At 35.4% G+C, this 24,637-nt stretch overlaps 1 protein-coding gene across 1 annotated transcript; it reads left to right on the top strand.

Moving 5' to 3' along the window:
* The first annotated feature begins 9,166 nt into the window (after window positions 1-9,166).
* On the top strand, window positions 9,167-19,543 carry LOC114261306 (putative beta-1,4-xylosyltransferase IRX10L). The gene is made up of 4 exons (XM_028201547.2): window positions 9,167-9,877; window positions 16,857-17,245; window positions 17,784-18,025; window positions 18,744-19,543. Exons 1-4 carry the CDS (start codon window positions 9,772-9,774, stop codon window positions 19,255-19,257), a joined length of 1,251 nt encoding a protein of 416 aa, XP_028057348.1. The 5' UTR covers window positions 9,167-9,771; the 3' UTR covers window positions 19,258-19,543.
* Window positions 19,544-24,637: the final 5,094 nt, after the last annotated feature.

Below are 24,637 nucleotides of genomic sequence, written 5' to 3'. Positions count from 1 at the left end.
AAGTCACATCACACACCCAATTGACAACCCACACATATATACTGACATCTTCAAACCGAAAACAAACAAAACCTGAAACACTCATAAAACTCACAAAATATACAATTGATATTTCAGCTTTTGACCGATATATACTGAAATTGACAACAACCCCATATTCACATAAGCCCTAGTTATGGGTTGATAACCAAAATCAAAGGAATGAACATTGCAAAATAGGGCGAGAGCCACACTTACGTTTCGGGGCCATCATTCGTTGTTGTTCATCGGAGACACAATTCTGATCCTACCGTCCCGTCGAATCGCACTTCCTTTTCCCCTTGGTGGTGGCCTTCCAAATGTTCTATAATGAAGCAACCCTTCACGTTAATATAATGAGACAAAACATATCTCATTTATTTGTTTCCTAAAAATTTGCCTAATCAAGGCTGTAATCACCAAACAAAACGGGTATTTTGAAATTCAAATTCACATCCATATAGATATGATCTATGATAATATTCAATTTCCTATATATGGTTTTGTCATTATTTATGATATTAACAACTAATATTGAGGGTAAATGTGTCAACAAACTTCCCACAGGACTTATGGGAACATAAGTTTTTTCTTAGGACCATATGTAACATAAGTCTCCCAAATAGGACTTATAAATAATTTACCCTTCTTTTTAATCTAAATCATCCACCTATTTTTGTTAAGTAAAATTGATCAAAAAATTATATTTTAGTCATTAAATTCAATGAAAAATAGTATTTTAAATTTTCCAAATAAATAACTAAAATATCTTTAAATATTAAGGTTTAAATTAATAAAATTAAAAATTTATTTTGTTATAAAATTCAAATCTTCAAATTATTTAGTAAACTTTCCAAAATATTTTGAAACTGGTATATATTTGAATCCCATTAACTACAGATAGAATATATACACATGAATAAAGGAAAAAGTCATGCAATTTGCCTCACCAAATTTCTTTAAACTTCCACTTTTTGGACTCTCACTGGTCAAAATTGGTCCTCGCAATTTTCTCTCTGAATGTCCACCAGAATCCCAATTGGAGCTAGGTAAAACAACAAGAAAATCTCAAATTGGTCTGATCTAGATTAAAATTGAACGGTTTAGTTTAGTTTATTTTTTCAATGTATGGTTTGATTTTAATTCTTAAAGTAGGTAAATCGTACTTCATGGTTCGATCCATAATTTTATAGTAGCTATTGCTATACAAGTCCAAAAATTAGACCAAATTTCCAAACCTAATGATGTGACAAAGCTATTGCAAATGTGATTACAAGTGGCTGATTTGGCATTTTTTGATTAGTGGCCCATAAACCAACCAATTCACAGGATAGTGTAGACACCCCATTTTTTATCACCTTTAAAACTTGAGCGCTTTATTCCGAACATCTGATGATGAAAGTTACACTGTGCAATCTTTTGAATTCTCAACGCAAAAATTTAGATTCAAGCTCTAATCCCAAACCTTGCACCCCATTTTGGCCAAAATATTTTAGACCTTAAAACCCTCCTTTCAAAATATTTTTTCAAATATTTCTACGATGTTCCGAGGCTCGCATTTCGTTTAAAAAAATTGCATTTTTCGGTAAACTGAGTAAGGACAAAGTGAAAATAAATGAAAGGGAGGTGAATTCTTTGAAAAATATTTTAGACATCTTATTTATAGGTTTGGAGTTGAAGGACATAGGAGGGGATGCAAGAAAACTAGTTTAGGAAGAGGTTGAGCATCAATTCGTTAAGATAGAAATGAGCAGCCTTTACTAAATTAGGCATATCTCTTTTCACACTTAGAATTTAGATGTGAGGCTACCACCATTGGAAATTAGACTTTCGGGGCTTCAATTTAGACTCAAGAATCACCTAAAATCGAGTTCGGATGAAGGAGATATGCCCATTTGAAGTCGGGCCTGAAATGTAGATTTTTGGACCTAGCCGGATCCATTTAGAACCGGCCGTGCCTCATTTAGACCCGACCGGGTCTCAATGAAAACTTTTTTTAGAGTTGCTTTTAGGCCTAGCCGTGTGTTTTTGGGCCCCGCCGTATGTTTTGAAGCTCGACCGGGTCTCAATGGCGATAAACAGGACAAAACCTCCCACTTCAGATTTTAGCTATTTGGAAGCTCGGCCCGGCCGTGTGTTTTGAAGCTTGGCCGGGTCTCAATGGCGATAAATAGGACAGAACCTCCCACTTCAGATTTTAGCTATTTTGAAGCTCGGCTCGGCCATGTGTTTTCGACTATTTTGGCTAAATTCTATAAATAGAGCCTTCCACTTTAGATTTTAAGGTTAGAAAACCTTCTAAGAGGCTTAGGCATTGATAGGACATCCATATTCCTTCCAAAAGCTTCATTGAATCATATCTCCTTTTAGCTATACATACACAATACATACACCATTAAAGCTTGTTCTTGGAGCTTTTTGTTGAGATTTCAAACTAAATTTCATAGACTTAAGGGTGTTTTGAATCAAGTTTGTTTAACTACAAATATTCTCTCTTTCAAGAGGTATAACTTTTGCATCTTCTTCCTTATTTCTCTTTTACTCTTTTCCTCTCTTTTCTTTGCTTTATACACTGTTTTGGGACTATTTTGTGGGCTGAAATTTGGGACTTAAAAGCTACCAAGGGTGGAGGGGTTAACCACCATTCCTTGAACCTTATTCCAAGCTTATATCCTTGTGTTTCTCACTTATTTCTCTGATTTTAGCAACTGTTTTAGGGTTGTTTTGGGGCTATTTTTAGACTATTTTCATAAGGCTAAAATATGGTTTAGAAGTCCCAAAAGTGGAGGGGTTAGCCACCCCTCCTTAGCTTTGCTTACTAGTTTTGTATCTCTTTGTTTTTGCCTATCTTTTGTGCTCATGGTTTTAGCTACTGTTTTTTTTACACTTTAGGGTCTGTTTTAGGGTTGTCCTAGTTTGTTAACTTAGTTTATGCTTTGAATATTAGCTTGTTGTATTGTATATCCTCATAACTTCAATTGTTTAGGCCTTAGACATCGAGTTATTTGAGTTGATAGCTTCATTTGTTTAATTTCTTATTTTGTAGAGTCGTATTCTAATAATTGATCCCGCAATCATCTCTACAACCTCCCTCTTTTCTTCTTTTATTTTGTTTTGAGAGTTACTTCAAACGATCAACGGATATTCAAGGCGTGGAAAGGAGACCTATGCTCAATGGCTTAATCTCTACGGAGGTTCATCGTCAAGGCATAGACTCTCTCTCATGCCAAGAATCATTTCTCATTTGAGGTCTCTTCTCATTTAGTGGACTTAATCATCGCTTTGGACAAATTGATTAAAGAATGGCAAGGATTAATAAAATTGGCCTAAAATCAATGAAACCAATATAAAGAAAATGCTTAGAATTGGTTCGATTCGGCCGGACGTTATGACGAGTCCATCATGTCAAGAGTCATCACATATCAATTTATAATGTTTTGATGAATCTTGAGGCGTGTCTACCTCCCTCTTTGAGCCTCCATGATAGGAGGAAGGGGTGGTTATTATTCATTGCATTCATTAATTTTTGTAACCAATCAATTTGCTCATTGACGGTTTTGGAAATGACTTCCGTTCTTCTCTTGAGGCTTACCATAGAAGGGATAAAACAGAGTTTAGAATAACTCTGTCTGCACTGTTTTCACTTCAGAACACAAAAACAGGATTTTGCATAAAATTAAGGCATGGCCGGCCTTATTTGGGCCCGGCCAGGCCTCATTAGGGGCCGACCGCCCATCAATGTTTGGTAAGATAGTGTGTTTGCAGAAGCAGAGGGTAGTGACTGAAGGTGAAACATGATAGATTTCAAGGAAGGAAGACAAAGTTACTTTTGAAACCGCTACGAGCATGCCATCCTTGTGCTTCCATTGTAAATTATAAATTAATGATCTCAATATTGTTGTAATTATTATCATCGTAATTCATATTGTTGTGGCAATGAATCTCAATATTGTTGTAATTATTATCATCGTAATTCATATTGTTGTGGCAATGATTCGTCAGATAGTTAGCTTATTTTGTTCTAATAAATTAGCTAGTTTAGTTAATTATAGCTTAGCTAGTTAGTTACGTATTCATTCATTCAGTTTTGTAATAATTAGTTTAATTCGAACTCTCGGACATTGATTCTCACCCTCTTGCACGAGGGCCAATATGTAATAACGTGTATGTCTTCGAACCCCATGTCTTTCTCCCTTTTATTTACCTACTTACGATGGTTAGTATAGAACATCATTTTTCAAATTAGCATTCTTATGATTCGCATCCATCATCTCGCACGCATTAGGGTTCGGCTTATCATACTAACCCAATGTCAAAATTCAAATTCATTGCTTGAATACGTGTTTTATCGCATTTCTTGAATTGTAATCATATACCATGCTCATAGTCGAGCCTATTAATTGCATACTTGTATGTGTCGCATTAGTCATATTGCATTAGGTAGGAGCATGCATGCTTTTCTAATCATTTTGCTTTGTTTTGGCTCAGAATGTTAGGTGAGCAATTTTGAGTTTTAGCATGATGCATTGCATGTTTGTGTTGCCATATCAAAGCATGATTCCATGGGGCTAAGTGCGTAAATGATATACCTGTTTGAATGTCGGTGGGTAAAGGCTAATTGTTTAAATTGGGGCAAATTGATTAATGTACAAACTCACATTTTCAAGTGACGAGTATCAAAAACAATTTTCAAACAAGCATGAAATCAAAGCGTTCCAATTTTTGCAAATTGGTCTATACTTATGTGCGTCACATAGTAATGTTAGTCTAATAAACCGGAACAAGAACATATAATGTAAATAAAAAACACATCATAATTAGTAGATGTCGATCTTTGATCGGGCGAATAGGGTGCTCAATTCATGACCTTCCCTTCTCTCGTATCTAAGTTCCCGAGCCGAGACACTTTGGTCATGGCGAATTAATGGCCTTTGGCACGAGTCTTGAGTTTCCTAAGTTTTCTAAAAATATTTAGGTGGCGACTCTATAATCTAGCAAAGCAATCCATTTTTGGCATTTATTTTAAACATTGATTTTCCAAAAAGAATTGCCGGATTTGGACTCTTTTTGTGTTTTCACTGTTTTCACATTGCACTTGTGAAATCAGATTCAGAATCACAAGAGTCCGAACTGTAGGGCTAGTCGTATCTGAAAAGAGCACAAAAAGCAAGCTACAGATAGCCGTGAAAAAGCTATTCCCTTAGATGTATATATAATTTGTTATTTACCGTAAATATTTAAATATCTTATTAGTATCAAATATATACATAAGTTGGAACCCATTACTCTTGCAAACTAAATAATTATTAAGTTGTGAATAATATTTTGTGATCATATTACAAATTCTAATTAGATTTCTAAAAATTATGGTTCCAAACCGAATCAAACAGTGTTTTACTAGTTTGGTCTAGCTTGGTTCCAAAACTTTTATAATTTGGTGTGGTTTCAAATCTCATTGAAACAGAAGTAATTGTTTGGTTATTGGTTTACTTCTAAATTATACCAATCCGAACATACACACCCCTCATGTGAACTATACTTTTACTTCTCAAGAGTCCCACTTTTACCACCCCTTTCTTCAACAACTCCTTATCTACCAACCCCTAAGTTAGGTATGCCTTTCCTAGCCGCTCCCGTTGTTGTCTAGCACCTCTATCTCCGACAATTCCCTTTTTAGCCATCTTTACCTTCGTAGCCCTTTTCTACCACTCCCCAATCTACACTATTTCCCTCGCAGCAAGAAAAAGAAACGAGAAAGCAAGTGATTGAGAGAGAGAGAGAGAATAATAAGAAAGATCGATAAAGAGACAAGGGCCAAGTTAGAGGGTTTGTCAGAGAAAGAGAGAGGGAAATCGATAAAAAAGATGGCGAACAAGAAAACATCGATGAAAAGGATAGCATAGAGGGGTTGAGGAGGGGCAAACAATGGTAGAGATAGAGTTAGGATTTAAGAAATTAATGATGGAGATAAAATTAAAATTTTATGTTAAAGGTAAAATTGCAGTAATAATAAAAAAAAGAGAAATAACTTTAAGGGGTTGGCCTTGTGGGCAAAACTTTAGGTATAGAGGTGTGCTCCCTCTAGGTCTCAGTTTTAATACCCACTAGCAACAATAAGCTCCTTGGGATCATGTCCATACAGGACATTTGCCCTAGCTTTAAATGGGGCTCTTGGAAATGGGTAGTGGGATTGGTCCTCCAAGATTTGGGGCAATGTCCATACAAGGCATTTGCCTTGACTTTAAATGGGGCTCTAAAAAATGGGCGGTGGGATTGGTCCTTCGAGATTTGGGACAATGTCCATACAAGACATTTGCCTTGGCTTTAAATGGGGCCCTCGGAAATGGGCGGTGGGATTGGTCCTCCGAAATTTGGGACTATTTCCATATAAAGCATTTGCTATGGCTTTAAATGGGGCCCTTGGAAATGGGCGGTGGGATTAGTTCTCCAAGATTAGTTGACATGCGCGTAAATTAGTCCGAACACCTAATTATCACCAAAAAAAAAAAAAGGAAAAGAAAAAAATACGAGAAATTACATTTAAAAAAAAAATCAGAATTCGACCATTATTATAAAATAAGTTTTTAATTTTTAATTTTGTCAATTTAAATTTCAATCTTTTGATTTATTTTCAATTTAAACCATTATTTCCGTTAAGTAAGCTAATGAAAAAAAAAATAGTCATTAAACTCAATGTAAATATATCTAAAATATCATTTTTCATTGAATTTAATGATTAAAATATTATTATTTTTCTTACTTAATTATAAACAGATTGTTTAAATTAAAACAAATAAAATTTTAAAATTTATTTTATTACAAAAGGTTGAATCGTATATATATATATATATATATATAATTTCTTCTTAAAAAAATGAAGGTTTTTTTTTTTTTTTTTATTATTATTGATAAAACCTATTTAGAGGTGTTCTAACCCAATAAGTCCACCAAGGAAAATTATAACTTAGTTAGTCCCATATATTTATACTTTTATTCCATGAGATCATTTTTTTCCTTATTTATATTGTTTGTTATAATATTATATCTTTATGTCTATTGTTGATATGTATTATATAGAAAAATGATATACTCATTTCGTTTTTATTGCTACCTCTATTTTGGTAGTTACCATTATTCACGTTTTTTCTTTTTGATTAGTTTCATTCATATTTGTGGTATTGTTTCATTGTGCTAGTGTTTCAAAACTCTCTATTTAGTAGGGTTTAGAATCTCTAGTTTACACATGGTGGTGAAATAATATTATGTTCATTTATTGTTGCGGTGAAGTTTTGTGCTCCTCCATTGTCACTTTGTGTTCGAAGTTCTGTGTTCGTCCATTATTGCTCTGTGTTCGAAACTCTATATTTCTCTATTGTTGTAAGTCAAAGCTCTATTTATGTCTAGTCAATTTTGTTACAAACATATTCTTCAAAGGTGGGGTTTGGTTTGATTTGATTTGGATTGGTGAAATAGTGAAATTGCATAGATTATTAATGATAGTGATAATGATAAAGATGATGATGAAGATGAGGATGTAGGTGATATTTTTTTATTTTTTAATTGATTGAGTTTTTTTTTGTTTTTTGGATTTCTAATTCTATTGCTGTCATTGTTTTTATTTTTTTGTCAATCAGTGTGAATGTTCACATTTCACATTATTTGAAAGTCTGAGAATTAAGTGCTAGAATATAGATATGGACATAATTATATATTTTGCAAGATGTGAATGTTCACATATCATTGGTTATTTGTTACTATACTTGTTGTTTAAACAAATATTTATTTTGTTACCATTAAACAATTGAAATAGTCATTTTTTTTTTTTCTTTCAATTTGTTTCATGTTGCAATGTGAATGTTCACATTGGTGAATTTAGTTTCTCTAAGGTTAGTTGTATGTTAATTGTAAATTGTGAACATTCACATTGTTTTTTGATACGAGTTTTTTTTTTTTTTAATTTTTCGAAAGTTAGTTGTATCTTGTTGTTGTTTTTACTATGCTTGTTCATTGAATAATCATTTTTGTTATCACTGAATAATCGAAATAGTCAATTTTTACTTTTTTCAATTTTATTTTATATTTTCACGTTACAGTGTGAATGGTCACACTAGTATAAATTTATTTTTTAAAAAAACTAGTTGTATATTAATTGTAAATTGTGAGCATTCACATTGTATTTTGGTATAAGTTTTGTTTTTTCGAAAATTAATTGTATCTTTGTTATTTTTGTTACTATGCTTGTTAGTTGAACAATTATTTTTGTTACTATTAAACAATTGAAATAGTCGATTTTGACTTTTTTGAATTTTGTTTTATATTTTCACATTGCAGTGTAAATGTTTACATTGGTATGCGTTATTTTTTTAAGGCTAATTGTATGTTAATTATAAATTGTGAACATTCACATTGTCCTTTGGTATGAATTTTATTTTTTTGAAAGTTAGTTGTATATTTGTTGTTTATTGTGAACATTCACATTTTACTTTAATATGTGTTTTGTTTTTTCAAAAATTAGTTGTATATTTGTTGTTTACTATGAACATTCACATTGTATTTTGATTTTCATTCAGATTTTTATTGCATTATTTTTAAAATTTTCAAATTATAAAAAGGTTCAAATTCATAATGTGAGATTTTTTCTATGGAATGCAGGATATATTTTCTCCTTAGAATAACGAAGATATTTTTCTATAAAATGTGAGACTATTCTTATGTATCAGTTCAAATAGAAACATGTGTAAAAAATTAAAAAGAATAATTTGGTTATATAACATTAAAGAAGACTTAGGGGTTGTTTGGGGTGTCCTAAATAAGTGCACTTTTTACCTTTTTGGACTAAAAAATTGAGAAAAAAAATATGAATCTTTGGGTTAACTTTTTGACTTTTTATGAAAAAATGTGTATTAAAAAAATTGTATAAATTAGTGTGTAGAGAAAAATTAAGATTTGAAGTTGTGCACCCGTAATTTTTGACTTTTGGTAAATGGTGATAACTTTTTAACTTTTTGAATAATTTTTTGACTTTTTAACTTTTTTTCAACTTACCAAACTTAATATTAATAAAATACTCAAAAAAAAAAAATGAGTTAGCTGAGATAAAACATTTCGAAAAAGAATTTATTAAAAAATGATCCAAAAATAAAAGAGTGGGATCTAAAAAAAGAAAAAAAAAAAAAAGAAAAAGAAGAGTAGCAGCGGCCTTGTAAAAAAACAGGAGAGGTTGAAGGTTGAACAGCCTTGACTTGTGAGGCATAGCGACTCGGTATTGAGATCGAGACCTGCCATCAAACGAAAAAAGCTCTTCCTTCCTCTCTCTAAAGAATCTTTCTTTACCCACAAATTTCTAAAATCATATAAAAATCATTTTTTAAAGAGCTTTCACAGCTAAACCAAACCTTCTTCTTGCCCTTCCTCCCTGTTTCTTCAAGCAATTTCGCATCCCATTTCTTTTTCAGTCTCTTTCTCTCCCTCTCTGAGCTGTCTCTTTCTCTTCTGCCTGAAATTCACCAAATGTCCTCCTAGATGCTCAAAGCCCAATTTGTAAGAAAACTCTTCCAACAACAACTACCCATTTCTTTACTAATGACATCCCAACTATCTCTCTCTCCTCCCAATTAAGTAGAGTCCTCATTCCTCTCATCTTTGGGGCATACCTTCAAAACACCCTTCTGGGTTTTCTTTGCTCTCTTTTCTATTTGTTGTTTTTGTACATTTAGATTTGTTCTTACAGAGAGAGAGAGAGAGAGACTAAAGATGAAGAATTGGAGGTGGATTTTTGTTGGGCTGCTCTGTTTTGCTTCTTTGCAGATTGATGGTGCTGTGGAGCGAGGCAGGGGTCAACGAACTGAACGAATTTCAGGTGGGATCATCTTTGGCTTTTATTTATGGATATATTTGTATTTTTATGGAAATTTTTTCCTTGTCGGTTGTTTGTTATTTTTGGGTTGAATTTATCTTTATTTTTTGTTTTTGTTTTTCTGTTTGATAGTTATCTTGATTTCATTTGGGTTAATTTCTTTTGACTTTTGTTTGAGATTATTTGGCTGTTCAGGTAATATAGGATTTGGATTTGTTTCCTTTCTTGGGGGTTGGGGCTATTAATTTGGGCAGCTTGAGGATCTAAAAACACTAAAATAAAAAATAAAAAAATAAATTAAAGATTTGGGCACCCTTTGTGTTGCCTTTGGCAGTGATATATCATGTGTGTCACAATTAGGAGCTAGGGTTTCTTTTGATGTGCTTCTTGGGTTTACTTACCACAAAATGGAATTTGTATGGTAAAATTGCTCTGCCCAAATATCTTTATTTTTCTTTTTTCTTTTTCCCCTTTTCATTTTACCAAATATATATTAGTAAGTCCAACAGTCCAATGATCCAATCAATCCCATATGTCTAGGAGGATTGACTTAACATTCTGTCTAGTGTAAATTGGGAAATGTTTACAAAACCAAAAAAAAGATTGGGAATTTGGGACATGTTTTGGTCCATACAAATCTGTAATTACTGCAAAAATGTGACCTCCTGGCATTTGTTGGAGTTGGATTTACCATTTCCTCAAGCTGCTTCCTTATTGATCAATTGTGCTATAGATTAAATTACCGGCATTGTGCCGAAATTTAACATTCATTATCAGTGGCAACTTGCACGGATTTTGCTTCTTTTAAAAGCATAATACGACAATTGTGTTTGGATGTAGAAGTTAAAACATAGTAGATTTAGATTTTCAGGTTTGTTGCAAAAGGTATATAAATCATCCAGAACACTGATCTAGTGTCTTGATTTTGTTAAGTTGTGCACATTTTCTTTGATTGATAATAAAGAAGTCTGTTTTCTTTTAATAGGAAAAAAAGGCTGATTATCTTGTCTGTTAGCCTCTTCATCATGAATCTATAATCTGGATAGGGGTGTGCATGGATCATTTTGGGTTAGTATTAAACCCAAAACCGAACCGAACTTAGTAAGTTCCAAAATTTTAGACCCAGAAACGAACCGAATCAAGAAATATCGTGTTGGTTTAGGTTAATGCACAATTCTAGGTATATACTAATGAATTATGGACATTTCTGAGAATGTGTTGTGTCTGTATCAAACACTGACAACACTCCTCGACATGTGTTGAACACGCTATTGAATAATTTGATAACATTGTTGGGTTCATTTCCTAACAACTTAAGCTTTTGGGGGCAATTGGAGACTTTAACCTGGTATCAGCACTCACGGGGTTCAAGTCTCTGCGTTTACACTTGGATTTGGCCCCTGTTTTTATTACTTCTTCTCTATATGTATGGATGTTTACATTTCCATATGCAAGATGGGATTTTACGCAAGGGAGGGTGTTAAATAGCTTGATATATATATTGGTGGTATTTGGTGCAACTTATTGTAAGGTGAAAGTTGATAATCCAAAAGTAGAAACCAAAAGTACTCCTCAGCTAGTTTCCAAAAACTAGCTTCTTTTTTTTTTCCCCAGCTTATTTAAGTTATTTCTATCTAATAAGCTATAAGCAGAAGTCGTGTTAAATAGTCTGACACAAACTCCCAAAATAAAAAGGTATAAACAGCTCAGATAAACTACACCAAACACCTTCATTGTTAAACTCATTTCCTAACAATTTAAGCTTTTGGGACAATTGGTGACTTAATAATCCAAACATGTCCACTAGCATGCTTTGCACACTTGGTAGTTGGTAGACATACGTGTCCAACAGTTAGACAAATAAAACATATTGTAACTTTGAAGAACATAACTTGGGTTGGAATCTAATGATAAAAGAAAATTAATGTGAATTTATACATATTAATTCCTATTAATTTATGCTTCTAATTTTATAAAAATCTGAATCCCAAAAAGTTCCAATTATTCATGAATAGAACTTTTCCAAATAGATATTAGGATTTATTGTTCACACTTTTTTTTTAATTATTTTTTAATATGTAAAATCTGGAAAATAATTATACTTTTTGATATAATGAAAATATAGCAATTTAAAAAATGAAGAAACAATTATTATTTTCATGTATATATACAAAAATAGATACTTTTTGTTGTCATGTCCATTGTGTTGTGCCTTATTGTTTTGAAAAATTATCACGGCACAATGTTTTTAATTTGTTTTATCCATGTCCTATGTCCATATTCATGTTTCTAAAGCTATGTTATTATTGTAGAAGACTTTGAAAGCTATTCAGTCAAATTATAGTGATTCTATTACAAATATATGATGATTATGTATAGTAGCATCTATTTTAATGATTGTTTTAGCCAATAACTTGTAGATATATCAAGTATATTTGTGTGACATACAAATTTTCTTACAAAATATGTATAGGGGTCAGGTCTCAGGTTAGTTCGGTTCACCCAGTGGTTGAACCCAAGGATTTTTTGGACCCAAGCCAAGTTTCTCTCAGAACCAAACCAACCCAATCCATGGACAACAGGTTGGTTCGTTTCGTGGGTCTCACTATTCTTTTGTGAACCTGTGTTGTCATGTTTGAAGGTTGGCACTCTGTCTGTCAAATAGGACAACACAAGTTCAAGTTTGAAAGCAGGCACTTTGTGCATGTGACCAAAGGTTGGGTTTGTAAGCAGTCAAGGCCTATGTTACCTAGAATGTGGATCGTTCCGGTACATGGAACGGGAACGGGAACGGGAGCGTGGTATGCTATATGCTCTAAAATGTGGTGTTGTAAGCAGTCAAGGCCTATGTTACCTAGAATGTGGATCGTTCCGGTACATGGAACGGGAACGGGAACGGGAACGGGAACGTGGTATGCTATATGCTTTAAAATGTGGTGCAATAAGAGTAGACTTATATATATTATACTTAAGAATTTAAGGTACTTCTAGAGTAATTTTCTTTTAATTATCAGGTATCCAAAAAAAAAAAAATCATGTAGGAAATCATTTCTATGAAACTTATGACCCATTTTTTATTTTTTTGTCTTGTCAAGACTTTACTCACCTTAGATTTTAGTTCATATATTTGATTTTTTTTCTCCTAAGGTAACATTTAAAGAAATATATTGCAAAAAAACTTTTGGGATCGCTTCGGATCACTAAATTTACCGTTTCAGAACGAAAGTGTACTATGTTTCGGAACGTGCATACCAATACATAAATTGTCAGGGTATTAGCGTTTTCTAGTAACATAGGTCAAGGCACCAACATTATGGAATACTCTTTTTTAATTTCAAAAGTAAAAAATTGACTTGGATGTTTGTGATAAACTCTTATTCTTTAGCTGAAGAAAAGATTTTGATTCATGGAAATGGTTATGAAGGAGCACAATGGGGAACTTAGCGTGAGACATGATAATTGGCAAAAGGATCTAAATGGTCTGAACTCTGAAGTAAAAAGGGAATTGGCTGATATCATAGAGAGAACATGATTTTGTACATTGGTTCCTTGGAACTATTTATTACCGATTTCATCATTATGTGGAGTCCTGGAAACTGGCCAAATAGTGTGGGATACTGATGCTTAAAATAAATTTCTCTTTCTCTCTCTATCTCTCTCTCTCTCTCTCTCTCTCTTCCCCGAAGTGAGTTGTGGAGAATATTAAGATCTCAAATCTTATTTGTTGCATCATTATTGAATTGGTGCAAATCCATTTTAGTTAAATGAGGATCTGAGAGAGCTTGATAATGAGTGTCTGCAATGCATTGTCTTCCCTTCATAATATTTGGACTTGAGGGTGTTATGAACCTTGACAATCTGCAGTTGGCATCAAGCTTCCTAGTGGCCATATAGCCCTTTACACTCAAACTATTGGGCTGGTCCCTTTTTAACTTGGATTAACCAAACTATTCTAGGAGCTACAAAGGCGTTGAAAGTGGAGTAAACAATACTTAATACATAATACACACTGCTGCAATGTGATTTGGATCGAGTTGGTTTAGCATCTAGCTTAAATTGAATTGAGAATATAGTGGGTGTTTGGGAAGTAGGTTTTTTTGTAGGTTTTTTTAGTTGTAGGATATTATTGGAGAATTTTTTTTTTTGTGTTTAGGAAGATAGTTGGGTTTTTTTGTGGTTGGATGTGATGTTTGTGAGAGAAAAAGTGAGATGATTATGAGGTTTGATGTGATATTTTGTTTGGATTAGTTTTTTTTGGTTTTGTAAAACATTTGTCTTGTAGTGAAAAAAATCAAAAAAAAAACCCAAAAACCTAGTTGCCAAACACCGCCATAGAGTTTTAATAAGAGGACCAATCTGGCTGCACTGAACATAGAGGTCAGATTATCCTAGTTCTTTTAGCTTCAGCCTTGTACTGGTCTGGTCGCAGTGTGTATTAGGTTTATCTACGTGATTATAATTTGTATCAATTAACTATTAGGTAAGATATGCTGAGAGCAACACAAGAAAACAGTCAAGAGGGCTCTGTGGCAGACTTGCAATGCTAGGGCACTATTGCCACTATGAGGAGGTTGGACCTAAGGCAAGGAGCTCTGTTAAGGTACCAAAAGATTAGACATTTTGAAATGCCTCATGATGAGTATTATGGAGGATACCCAGCAGGTTCGAAGTGTATAACAGCGAATGGGTTCTGGGCTCAAGGAATCTGAAAACTTTCTGAGATTGCCAGTCATAGCTCATGAGTAGGGTTTTTTTTTTTCCTTTTCTGAGATTGCCAGTCAGCTCTTGAGTAGGGGTTTTTTTTTTTCCTTTTCTGAGATTGCCAGTCAGCTCTTGAGTAGGGTTTTTTTTTTTCCTTTTCTGAGATTGCCAGTCATAGCTCATGAGTAGGGTTTTTTTTTTTTCCTTTTTTTCTTTTTCTGAGATTGCCAGTCACCTTTTTTTTTCTTCGAGAGAGGCCTTTAAGGATAGTGTCTTAGATTCAATGCTTCAGCATCCACCCAGGGACTTGCATTTGACTTAATTTAATATCTGTTGAATGCAAGCACAGTCCTTTGTACATATCTTTCCTTCAAAATGTTGTTAAGAGTTTTTTGTTTTAGTATATGTTGAATACAAGCATTAGTTTTTGTTAATTCTTGGGTTAAACCAGTGCATGCAGAGTTTCAGACATGCCAATTAAAAATAGGAGCTCCGTTATTCACATTTTGTTAGCTTAAATTAAATATAATGTCCACTATATTTAAAGTTTGTATAATTAGTGTGGTTATGGTATTGACTGTCCCTGAGTGACAACGGAAGTCAATAATGGATAGTACAATATTCTACCATGTTGATATTGTTTGACATGTCTTTTAATGGTTGTGATAGCGAATGACATGCAGAAGAGACACGGTGACTCTAATAGAATATAGGGCACTAGGTTGAGTTGCTCTGTAAGTAATTATTCTGATGGGAAAAAGTTGAGATAAAGCTTTGTTGGGTTATGTAATTGGTAATGTATGTAATTTTATTAGCATGTGGCAACATTGTAAAACTTCCTTATTTTGCAGTTGATTATAATAATGTCATTAGTTCTGGGTGTGCAGTGATGCCTTCTTTTCTTTTTCTCAAAGTAGACAGTAGCCGTGCCAAAACGGAAGGGACTCATTCATTTGGATGTTAGGTTTCATTTATGATCAAAACATAAAACCTTGTTTTTAATCTGAAAAGGATGACCAGCAAAAATAAATAAATAAATAATCTGAGAAGGATGAGAAAATCACTTAGTTTTCTTGTTTATGCAGACATCTTGTAGATAGATGTAGTGCTCATACACCCTGTTAGCTTGAGCTTGAGTGGTATTTTTTATGGCTTTCCCTTATTGAAGAAGAAGATAAGAGTATTTTCTTGCTTATTTTTTGCAATTGGTGCTGAAATGGATTTAGAGTATAGGTGGCAAACTCGACTTAAAATCATGAACCTGTTCAATTAAACTCACTTAAAATCCTGAACCCATCCAAATCCATAAACAGGTTTAAATGGGTTGCATCTTGCAAGCCCATTAAAATTGAATTTAAATTGGTTGGACATGGGTATTTGTTTAAACTTATTTAAATAGGTACCACCTCCGCCACACCACTACCACCACCACCACAACTCGGCGGCGGAGGCCGCCACCACCATCAGTGAAGGCAAATACTGACCAACATATCTAATTATTGCCAAGAGTACGAAAACCAGCGGACATCACTTCTAATATTCTAAACATATTTGGAATGGGGTTCCTTTGCTTCAATCTGATCACAATGTATTTATATATAAATACCAATAAGATTATAAAACAAAAATTGAACTCCATTGCATCTTGAAATTCCTCAACAAAGAACTGCCAATGATCAACCATAACCACCCCATCGCGGCCTCCACTCCACCTCCAATATCTGTTGGAACAAAAAATTCGATAAAGTAAACAGGTTGGTCGGGTTTATTTGTCTATCCATATCCAATTCAATCCAACCTGCTTAAATCCGTTTATTAAATGGGTAGGTTTGGTTGGATTGTTCAAATGCATAACCCGTTTTGTCTGGCCCAAATATGCTTAAACCAGCCCATTTGCCACCTCTAATTTACAGTGAAGAATGAAGCCCACTTTTGGAGCAGTAATGTACCATCTAAAGTATAGTGGATATTTTTATGTTCTTGCAGATTGAAACATGCTATACAGCTCTTCACTCACAACATTTCTCAAGTGGTTAATTTATTAAGTAATTCATTGAAATAAGTGATATCTGTCCTTATATTTGATTTCTTTCTCCTAGAAGGTTGCCCACAAAAAATATAGAAACACCAAACACACAATGGTGTTTTGCCTGCTTAATTGACTGAGTTTTTTCCGTGCATATTCAAGTCGTCTTGTTACTTGGAAATTTTCAAACTTCTAAAATGTCGCTTCCAGAATTTTGAAGTATTCTTTGATTGTGCTTGAATTTGAATAATTTAGGTAGTGCTGGAGATGTCTTGGAAGATGATCCAGTGGGAAGGTTGAAAGTTTTTGTTTATGAGCTTCCAAGCAAATACAACAAGAAGATTCTGCAGAAGGATCCCAGATGCCTCAACCACATGTTTGCTGCCGAGATCTACATGCATCGATTCCTGTTATCTAGCCCTGTACGGACCCTTAATCCCGAGGAAGCTGATTGGTTCTATACCCCTGTATATACCACTTGTGACCTGACACCAAATGGCCTCCCTCTACCGTTCAAATCACCACGAATGATGAGAAGTGCGATACAGCTTATTTCTGCTAACTGGCCTTATTGGAATAGGACAGAAGGGGCTGATCACTTTTTCATAACACCTCATGATTTTGGCGCATGCTTTCACTACCAAGTAAGAAGTTTGATTCTCTATCATTTTCTCCACCGTTATTTCTCTTGATTTTATTTTTATTGGATATATTGTTTAGATTCATTTCCAAATGTTCACATCTGGTCTCAAGTTTTTAGGGTTTGTTTGGTTTGTATCTCAAGATACAATTTTTGAGAAAAATTTTCAAAATTTTGTTTGGTTCAAATTTTTTGAAAACAATTTTCAAAATCACTCTTTCTTTTACACATTAATCAATCACTTTTTCTCTCTCCTCTCTCTTTCTCAATCACTTTTTCTCTTACACACATCTACTCAATTACAACAAAATATCAAATCATCCCAAACTCTCAAATTCTAAAACTATTTTCAAAATAAACAACCAAACAAACCAAAAAAATTTCTAAACTCTCTTCCCAAAATTTTTTTAAAAATTTATCTCAAAACACAAACCAAACACACCCTCAATCTTCAGATGTACCCAAATGTGAATTTGTATTGTTAATGAGTGTCGCACTGTTAACCCTTATTCAACTGTTTCCATTGTTGTTCATAATTGCAGGAAGAAAAAGCTATTGAAAGGGGAATACTTACATTGCTCCAGCGGGCAACCTTGGTTCAAACTTTTGGACAACGGAATCATGTTTGCTTAAAAGACGGCTCAATCACAATTCCTCCATATGCTCCTCCACAGAAAATGCAAGCCCATTTGATCCCCCCTGAAACTCCTCGTTCCATTTTTGTGTACTTCCGAGGTTTATTTTATGATGTGGGAAACGATCCAGAAGGAGGTTATTATGCAAGGTATATTCTTCCAAGACAACATTTAATTTCTACGATTTCTCTAGTTTACTGGTCAAAACTCGGCCTAATAACCTTGAAGTTGTGGGTTCGAACCGGAGGGTAGCCACTTTGTGCAAATTATGTCAAAGGTTAGGCTTGCACCCAATCAACCCTTTTAGATCCCCATCCAATGGGGACTAGCCAACCTCACTCGAGTGGGATAGGCTGGGTTTAGGGTTCTTTTTTTTTCCTTCTTTTTTTTGTAGCTTTAAAGCTAATGCATTTGGAAAGTTACTAAAAAAGTTGATTTTTTTGAGTGAAAAAAAATTGATGTGACATTTGACTTTTTTAACTAATGACAAACATTAAGCAAGATTGGCAAGTTAGAAAAATAGTCAAAAAGTCAAAAAGTTACCAAAAAAGCCAAAAAAAACCCAAGAATTATACAAAAAAAATCAAAGATTCTCTTTCCTCTAAACTTTTTTGCATATTTGTTCATAAATAAAAAAAACTTAAAAAATCATCCCAAATATATTAATTTTTTTCATCTCATATTTTAGCTAAAAAGCCGAAAAGTTAATAAAATAATCTATTCTCAAATGAATGGTGGCTTCTTGACTTTTTTAGCAAAGGCTGGCTTTTTCATCGAGTCCCCAAATACCTGTTTAGTTTCTCTAGTGCTTTTGTTATGCAATGGAACTTAAGCAAAGAGAAAATTCAATTTTGTTTCCAATTTCAGAGGTGCTCGGGCATCAGTGTGGGAGAACTTCAAGGACAATCCTCTTTTCGACATCTCCACGGAGCACCCAACAACTTACTATGAAGACATGCAACGAGCGGTTTTCTGTTTGTGCCCACTCGGGTGGGCCCCATGGAGTCCGAGACTGGTCGAAGCAGTGATATTTGGTTGCATCCCCGTCATCATTGCAGATGACATTGTTCTCCCATTTGCCGATGCAATACCATGGGAAGAAATTGGAGTGTTCGTGGATGAGAAAGATGTTCCGAATTTGGACACTATTCTCACATCAATTCCTCCAGAAGTCATCTTGAGGAAGCAGAGATTGCTTGCCAACCCTTCAATGAAGCAGGCAATGTTGTTCCCACAACCTGCTCAATCAGGTGATGCATTCCATCAGATTTTGAACGGACTTGCACGTAAGTTGCCACATGAGAAGGGTGTTTACTTGAAGTCAGGTGAGAAGATCTTAAACTGGACAGCCGGCCCTGTTGGTGATCTGAAGCCTTGGTAACTGTTATAAAATCATGATGTTGACAGCATTCACGTCTTTTGCATCTGTCCTGTTAATCTTGCCACGTATTCAAGGTGTTGATTTTCGTCAAAGTGTACATCTTCATTTTGCAAGAATACATTTTATTGTATCTTCCTTATTTCAGTTGTAGGGTTGTTGTGTGCTATTTGTTGTAGCTCACTTCCAGATTGTAGTATAATCGCAAATGGCTTCTGATGATTGTAATGTTGTTTGTCTAGCACATGCACCTAAGCGAATGAAGCAAGTTTTGGCATTTTAGCTAAAATTCATTTAGTTTTCTGCATTTGGAATGTTATAATCCTTTTCTCTGATGAAATTTATGCTTTCGTGGCAAGTGGCTTTGTGGGTTCTCCATGAACTGGTTATCGTTACTGAGCTTGAAGTGAATTTTCTCAGGTTAATCATTTGTCTGTGTCAAAACTCTTGAAAAGATAAAATCGAAATTGAAGCTGATACAATCAAAGCTGTTCTTAGCAACACCATTGCCAGTATTTTGAGCTTCATACAATCTGTGTTGTTGAAAGGATGAATCGGCCTGAATTTGATCATCTTCTAGTTTGAGACATGAATTGTCTAAGAACATCAAAAGGAGGCAAATTTTAAAGTTGTATATAGATATGGTGAAATGTTAGAATCCTGCAATTACTGAGATATTTCATAATTTCTATTCTCTTCTAATAATACTGTTTAAGTCCATATTGAATGGAACTTTTAAGAAAAGAAAAAAAAGTTCAATTGAAAATGCGAAATTTCTTGTTTAAAACTCAACTTTTTTCATACCTCTACTCAATGAGCAAAAGCAATAGATTTGTAGTAAAGAAAGAAAATAAAATGCTATCATTGAATTGGTGACTATTTTTTAGGAGAAATTACATGCATGTGGGAGTTAGGGAAAAAAGATTACCAACACATGGAAGGGCACCTTCACAGCCTTTCACTTGCACCTCACCACAGACACTTGCACCCCCTACGTGTTTGTAATTTTTTTCTCCAACTATTGTTTGTATGTAGTTCCCCCTATTTTTTTATCCCATCTAAAAATTGAGTAATTGGAATATACTGAGTATAAAGATGTTTAATTCCACCCAACCCATTTCTCTTCTTGAAAAAATAAAATAAAATAGAATATGAATGGGGATTTTAAGTTGAAAATTTCCCATGTACACAATATTGTGGATCCAATATATAAGTGTAAGATGTGTATTTTTATTGTACACTCAGATTTACTACAAGGGACATTATAAGGAACGGCTAATATTATAGAATGGTTAAGTTGAGAGGTTCAAAACTCTACAATCCTTATTGTACATAGTGAATTTGATCTCCTTTCCTTTGTAAACATCAGAGCATTGTCGAACAACATATATCTTGTGTTATGTGTGTGGGGAAGTGGATTTTAGGAAATACTCCTCAGTTCCAGGTAGGCCTCAAAGATCCCTTTGACATTGCCTGAAATAGATATACAACTCCCGTCAATGGCGTTGGAGTTCTCACTCCGATAGATTAATCAGTTGTATCTTTGGGTCCTTGGTATTCTTTCTTACTTGAGGTCTAAGTTACTATTTTTTGTATGCCCCTTCTCTTAGGCTCCTCCCCTCCTTTTATAGTCTTTTTCTAGTCACCATGTTTTTATGGGATGGGCCAGTAGTTTGGTCCAATAGGGTCCTTCCGTTTCCACTGGACTACTCAACTTCGGCTTATGGCATGAACGCTCGATTTCATGGGTCTCTATGGCTATTCAACAACCTATCCATGGCCCATTGGGCTTTGACCCTATACGGCCCAATGGACATTGAGTTTCATATATTTGGCTCCCACAATTGCCCCCCCGAGTACTCGGCGATCTGAGACAGTCGGCATTCTCGACCGCTGAGCAAATCTCGTTCGGCTAAAATTGTCAAGACGCCTTGAAATTCGTAAATTTCGAGAATAAGACGCACGTGTCCCTTCCATTGCTAACATGTCAGAGATGTGACATGAAACGATTGCAGCTTCCGTCCCTTCGTGCTTGTCATTCGTTTAATGCGATTTGAAACTCTCATCCCTTCCATTTTTTTGAAAGACCTTCATACTTGGTCCATCTCTACAACTCTCCATCTTCAACACTCATCGCGTTTATTCTGCCCTCTTTGTAGCTCGTGTCTCTTCCGTTTTACTATGTAAGTCTTCTAAGCCTCTCCCTTTATTTTTCTTGAGTAATTTCAATTCAATCCTTTCCTATTTGTTTCTGTTTTGTTCTAGCCTTCTCATTTTGCTGCCATGGCGAAATACTTGAAAGTTCTTCTTTTTGAGAATCGAGTAGCCTCCTTTCGCCGCCACTTCTCGATCCTACATGACGTTCGAATGACTCTTGTTGGGGACGATGTGGTTGATATGGAAAGGGCTAATACGAACACAATTGTATTGCCTTTGCTATCAATCGCTGAGGGTGGAGTCAGTTTCCCCTTTCATCCCTTTCTTCGATCCGCTCTTCATCATTGGGGTTTGATGCCTTCCCAGCCCAATGTAAACTTCTATCAAATAATAATGAGCGTAATTGAACTAAATTTCCGACCCGGGCTCAACCTTGGGATTCTTGCTATTCGACATTGTTATGCCTTGGCTAAATCGTCTGGTCGGCAAGGCCAATATTTCTTAAGAGCCAAGGATATAGACCACCACTTAGTTACGATGCTTGCCAGCTCTGGCAAGAGGGTCGACGACATCATGGTTGCCATCCAAGGCAATTGGAAATTCGACGAAGAAGAAGATCACCTATGCCCAGTGCCTAGACGGAAAGGCGAGCCAGGTGGCTAAATAGGACTTTTATCAATTTGATTTCTATTCGGCTTGAAATATTAGGCTGATTGTTTTTGTTTTTGTTTTGTGCGCAAGTAACGATATCAAGAAAGCTCTCTTTTCGGCGGACGAACTTGTGCTTGCTCAAGTGAAGACCTTTCTTCACTACGTTGGTTGTCCGAATCTCTAAGAGCAGGGGCGTACTGCCTACATATTATTAAGATACGACCCTACAAGCTTCGCGGAAGAAGATCACATTCCAAGAGGCAAACTACAGCTCACAACGCTAATATTCCCTAGCTTTACCAACCTTAGAGATATTGGTCTTTGAGGGTCTCTAGCCGGCGAACAAGGAGGCAAAATGGTCGCACAAGATGGAGGAGGCGTCGATCTAGGTGTTAAAGAGATCCAACTAGATCGTGTCGATTCAAACGTTTCCGCCGAATTGGATGTTCGCCTTGCAGAGGAACAAAAACTAGCTAAAGAAGTCAGTCTAGCTTTCAACCAAATCAGCTTTGATGAAAGGAATAGCCCTCCTCCACATGGCCGAACAAACTTCTCCTCTTGAGAAGAGGATATCTTTATTGATTTAGAGGACCTGCCTGGGTCAGGAACTGAAAATAAGTCGGCCATTTTGGTGAGTAGCATTCGTTTGAAGTGCTCATCTAACTTTAAAACTATCGCTTATTGCACGTATATTTACGTTTGCCTTTTTATTTTTGCTTCAGGCTGCAGAATGGATCGCCGAAATTGGACGCTATCACCACTATGCCGTAGAATTAATCGGCTCTCTTAAATTAGAGGTAGAAGAAGAAAAGATGAACTCCAAGTTGGCCATTGCTGACTTGGCGGTGGCGACAAAAAAAGCCGAAGCCAAGGCAAGGAGAGTTGATGAAGAACACACAAGGGCCGTTGCAGAAGAGAGGGAGAAAAAAACATATAGACCTACTTCGGAGGGCTGCCGAAGAAAGGGCCGATATAACTGACGCCACTCTGGCAACGACAAAAGAATAGATAGAAAAACTTAGGGCTGATCTCTAAGTGGCCAAAAAGAGAAGGATTAGGCGGAAGCAGAGTCGTCCAAAGTGTTTGATACTAGAGAATTGTCGGCCATGGAGAAGTATACTGATGAAGCCTTGAAATTTGAAAATCAGGGCTTCAAACATAGCTGGCTCAAAGCTTTGGCGGCTGCGAAGATGATACTTGATATGCCGATTTCCTATGAGAAAAAAGAAGTGGAGCTGTTGGAATCAAACCCTAAGGAACCCTAAAGCCAAATGGAGCTATGGGCTCGATTGAAACTAACCCTGTTTTGTGACTAGGCAAACTAGGCAAAAATGTGTTTGTATTTGTTTTTTGTTCTCCTATAGAGTTGTAATAGGTCCTTTTTCATATATAAAGTGAATCATTTGTACTCATTTAGTTTATCAATGAAAAAGCTCATCTTGAATCATTTTGCCCATAACAAATATAATTGTACTAGTCTTCTTGCATGCTTCTTATAACCGTCAGTTTGTTGAGTAAATATGATGTAAACGACTCTTGGGACATTAATATGTCTGCCCCTGCCCCAGTTGAGACGTGAACATACGACACCAAATAACTAACAATAACGTGACAAGCTCTCAAGTGGGGCATAATGTAGCAATTCAGCCTCATACATATGTGCATCGATGGTGCTGAATAGATCACGCGAACGTATGACGCTGAATAACTGACAGTAACGTAATCCAAGTTCTCAAGTGGGATATGGTGCCAAATAGATTAATATATCTGTCCCTGCCCCAGTTGAGACATGGACGTACGACTCTGAATAACTGACATTAGCGCGACCCAAGTTCTTAAGCGGGGTATAATGTGGCAATTCGACCTCATACATATGTGCATCAATGGTGCCGAATAGAGCAATTTATCTGTTCCTACCCCAGTTGAGACGTAGACGTACGACGCCGAATAAATAGATCACACAGACGTACGACACTGAATAATTGACAGTAACGTGACCCAAGTTCTCAAGTGGGGTATAATGTGGCAATTCAGTCTCATATATATGTGCATTGATGGTGTCGAATAGAGTACTATATTTGTCCCTACCTCAGTTGAGACGCGGAAGTATGACGCTGAATAACTGACTGTAATGTGACCTAAGTTCTCAAGTGGGGTATAATGTGGCAATTTGGCCTCATACATATGTGTATCAATGGTGCCGAATAGAGCAATATATTTTCCCCTGCCCCAATTGAGATGCGGACATACGACATCGAATAATTGACAGTAACATGACCCAAGTTCTCAAGTGGGGTATGATGTGGCAATTCGGTCTCATACATATGTGCATCGATGGTGTCGGCCTCATCCATATATGCATCGAAAGCCAGGCATTGTGAAAAGTACAGCCGTAAGTAATGCAGAGCGTAGCCAAGCATTTATAGCCTAACGTCTTTAAATAGATGTTGCACGAATGACGAAGAGATAGTCGCAAAAAAGGTCACTCAAGTTATCAGTGAGTGGAGGGGCACATTGCATCGTCGAGGTGAGCAAAAGCATATGTCGGGAAGGTTATTCTTCAATAGCAAAGGAG

Source organism: Camellia sinensis, chromosome 15, assembly GCF_055761805.1.
Source record: "Camellia sinensis isolate YWXY chromosome 15, ASM5576180v1, whole genome shotgun sequence".
NCBI classification, from domain to species: domain Eukaryota; kingdom Viridiplantae; phylum Streptophyta; class Magnoliopsida; order Ericales; family Theaceae; genus Camellia; species Camellia sinensis.
This window is presented reverse-complemented; position numbering and strand designations above follow the sequence as displayed.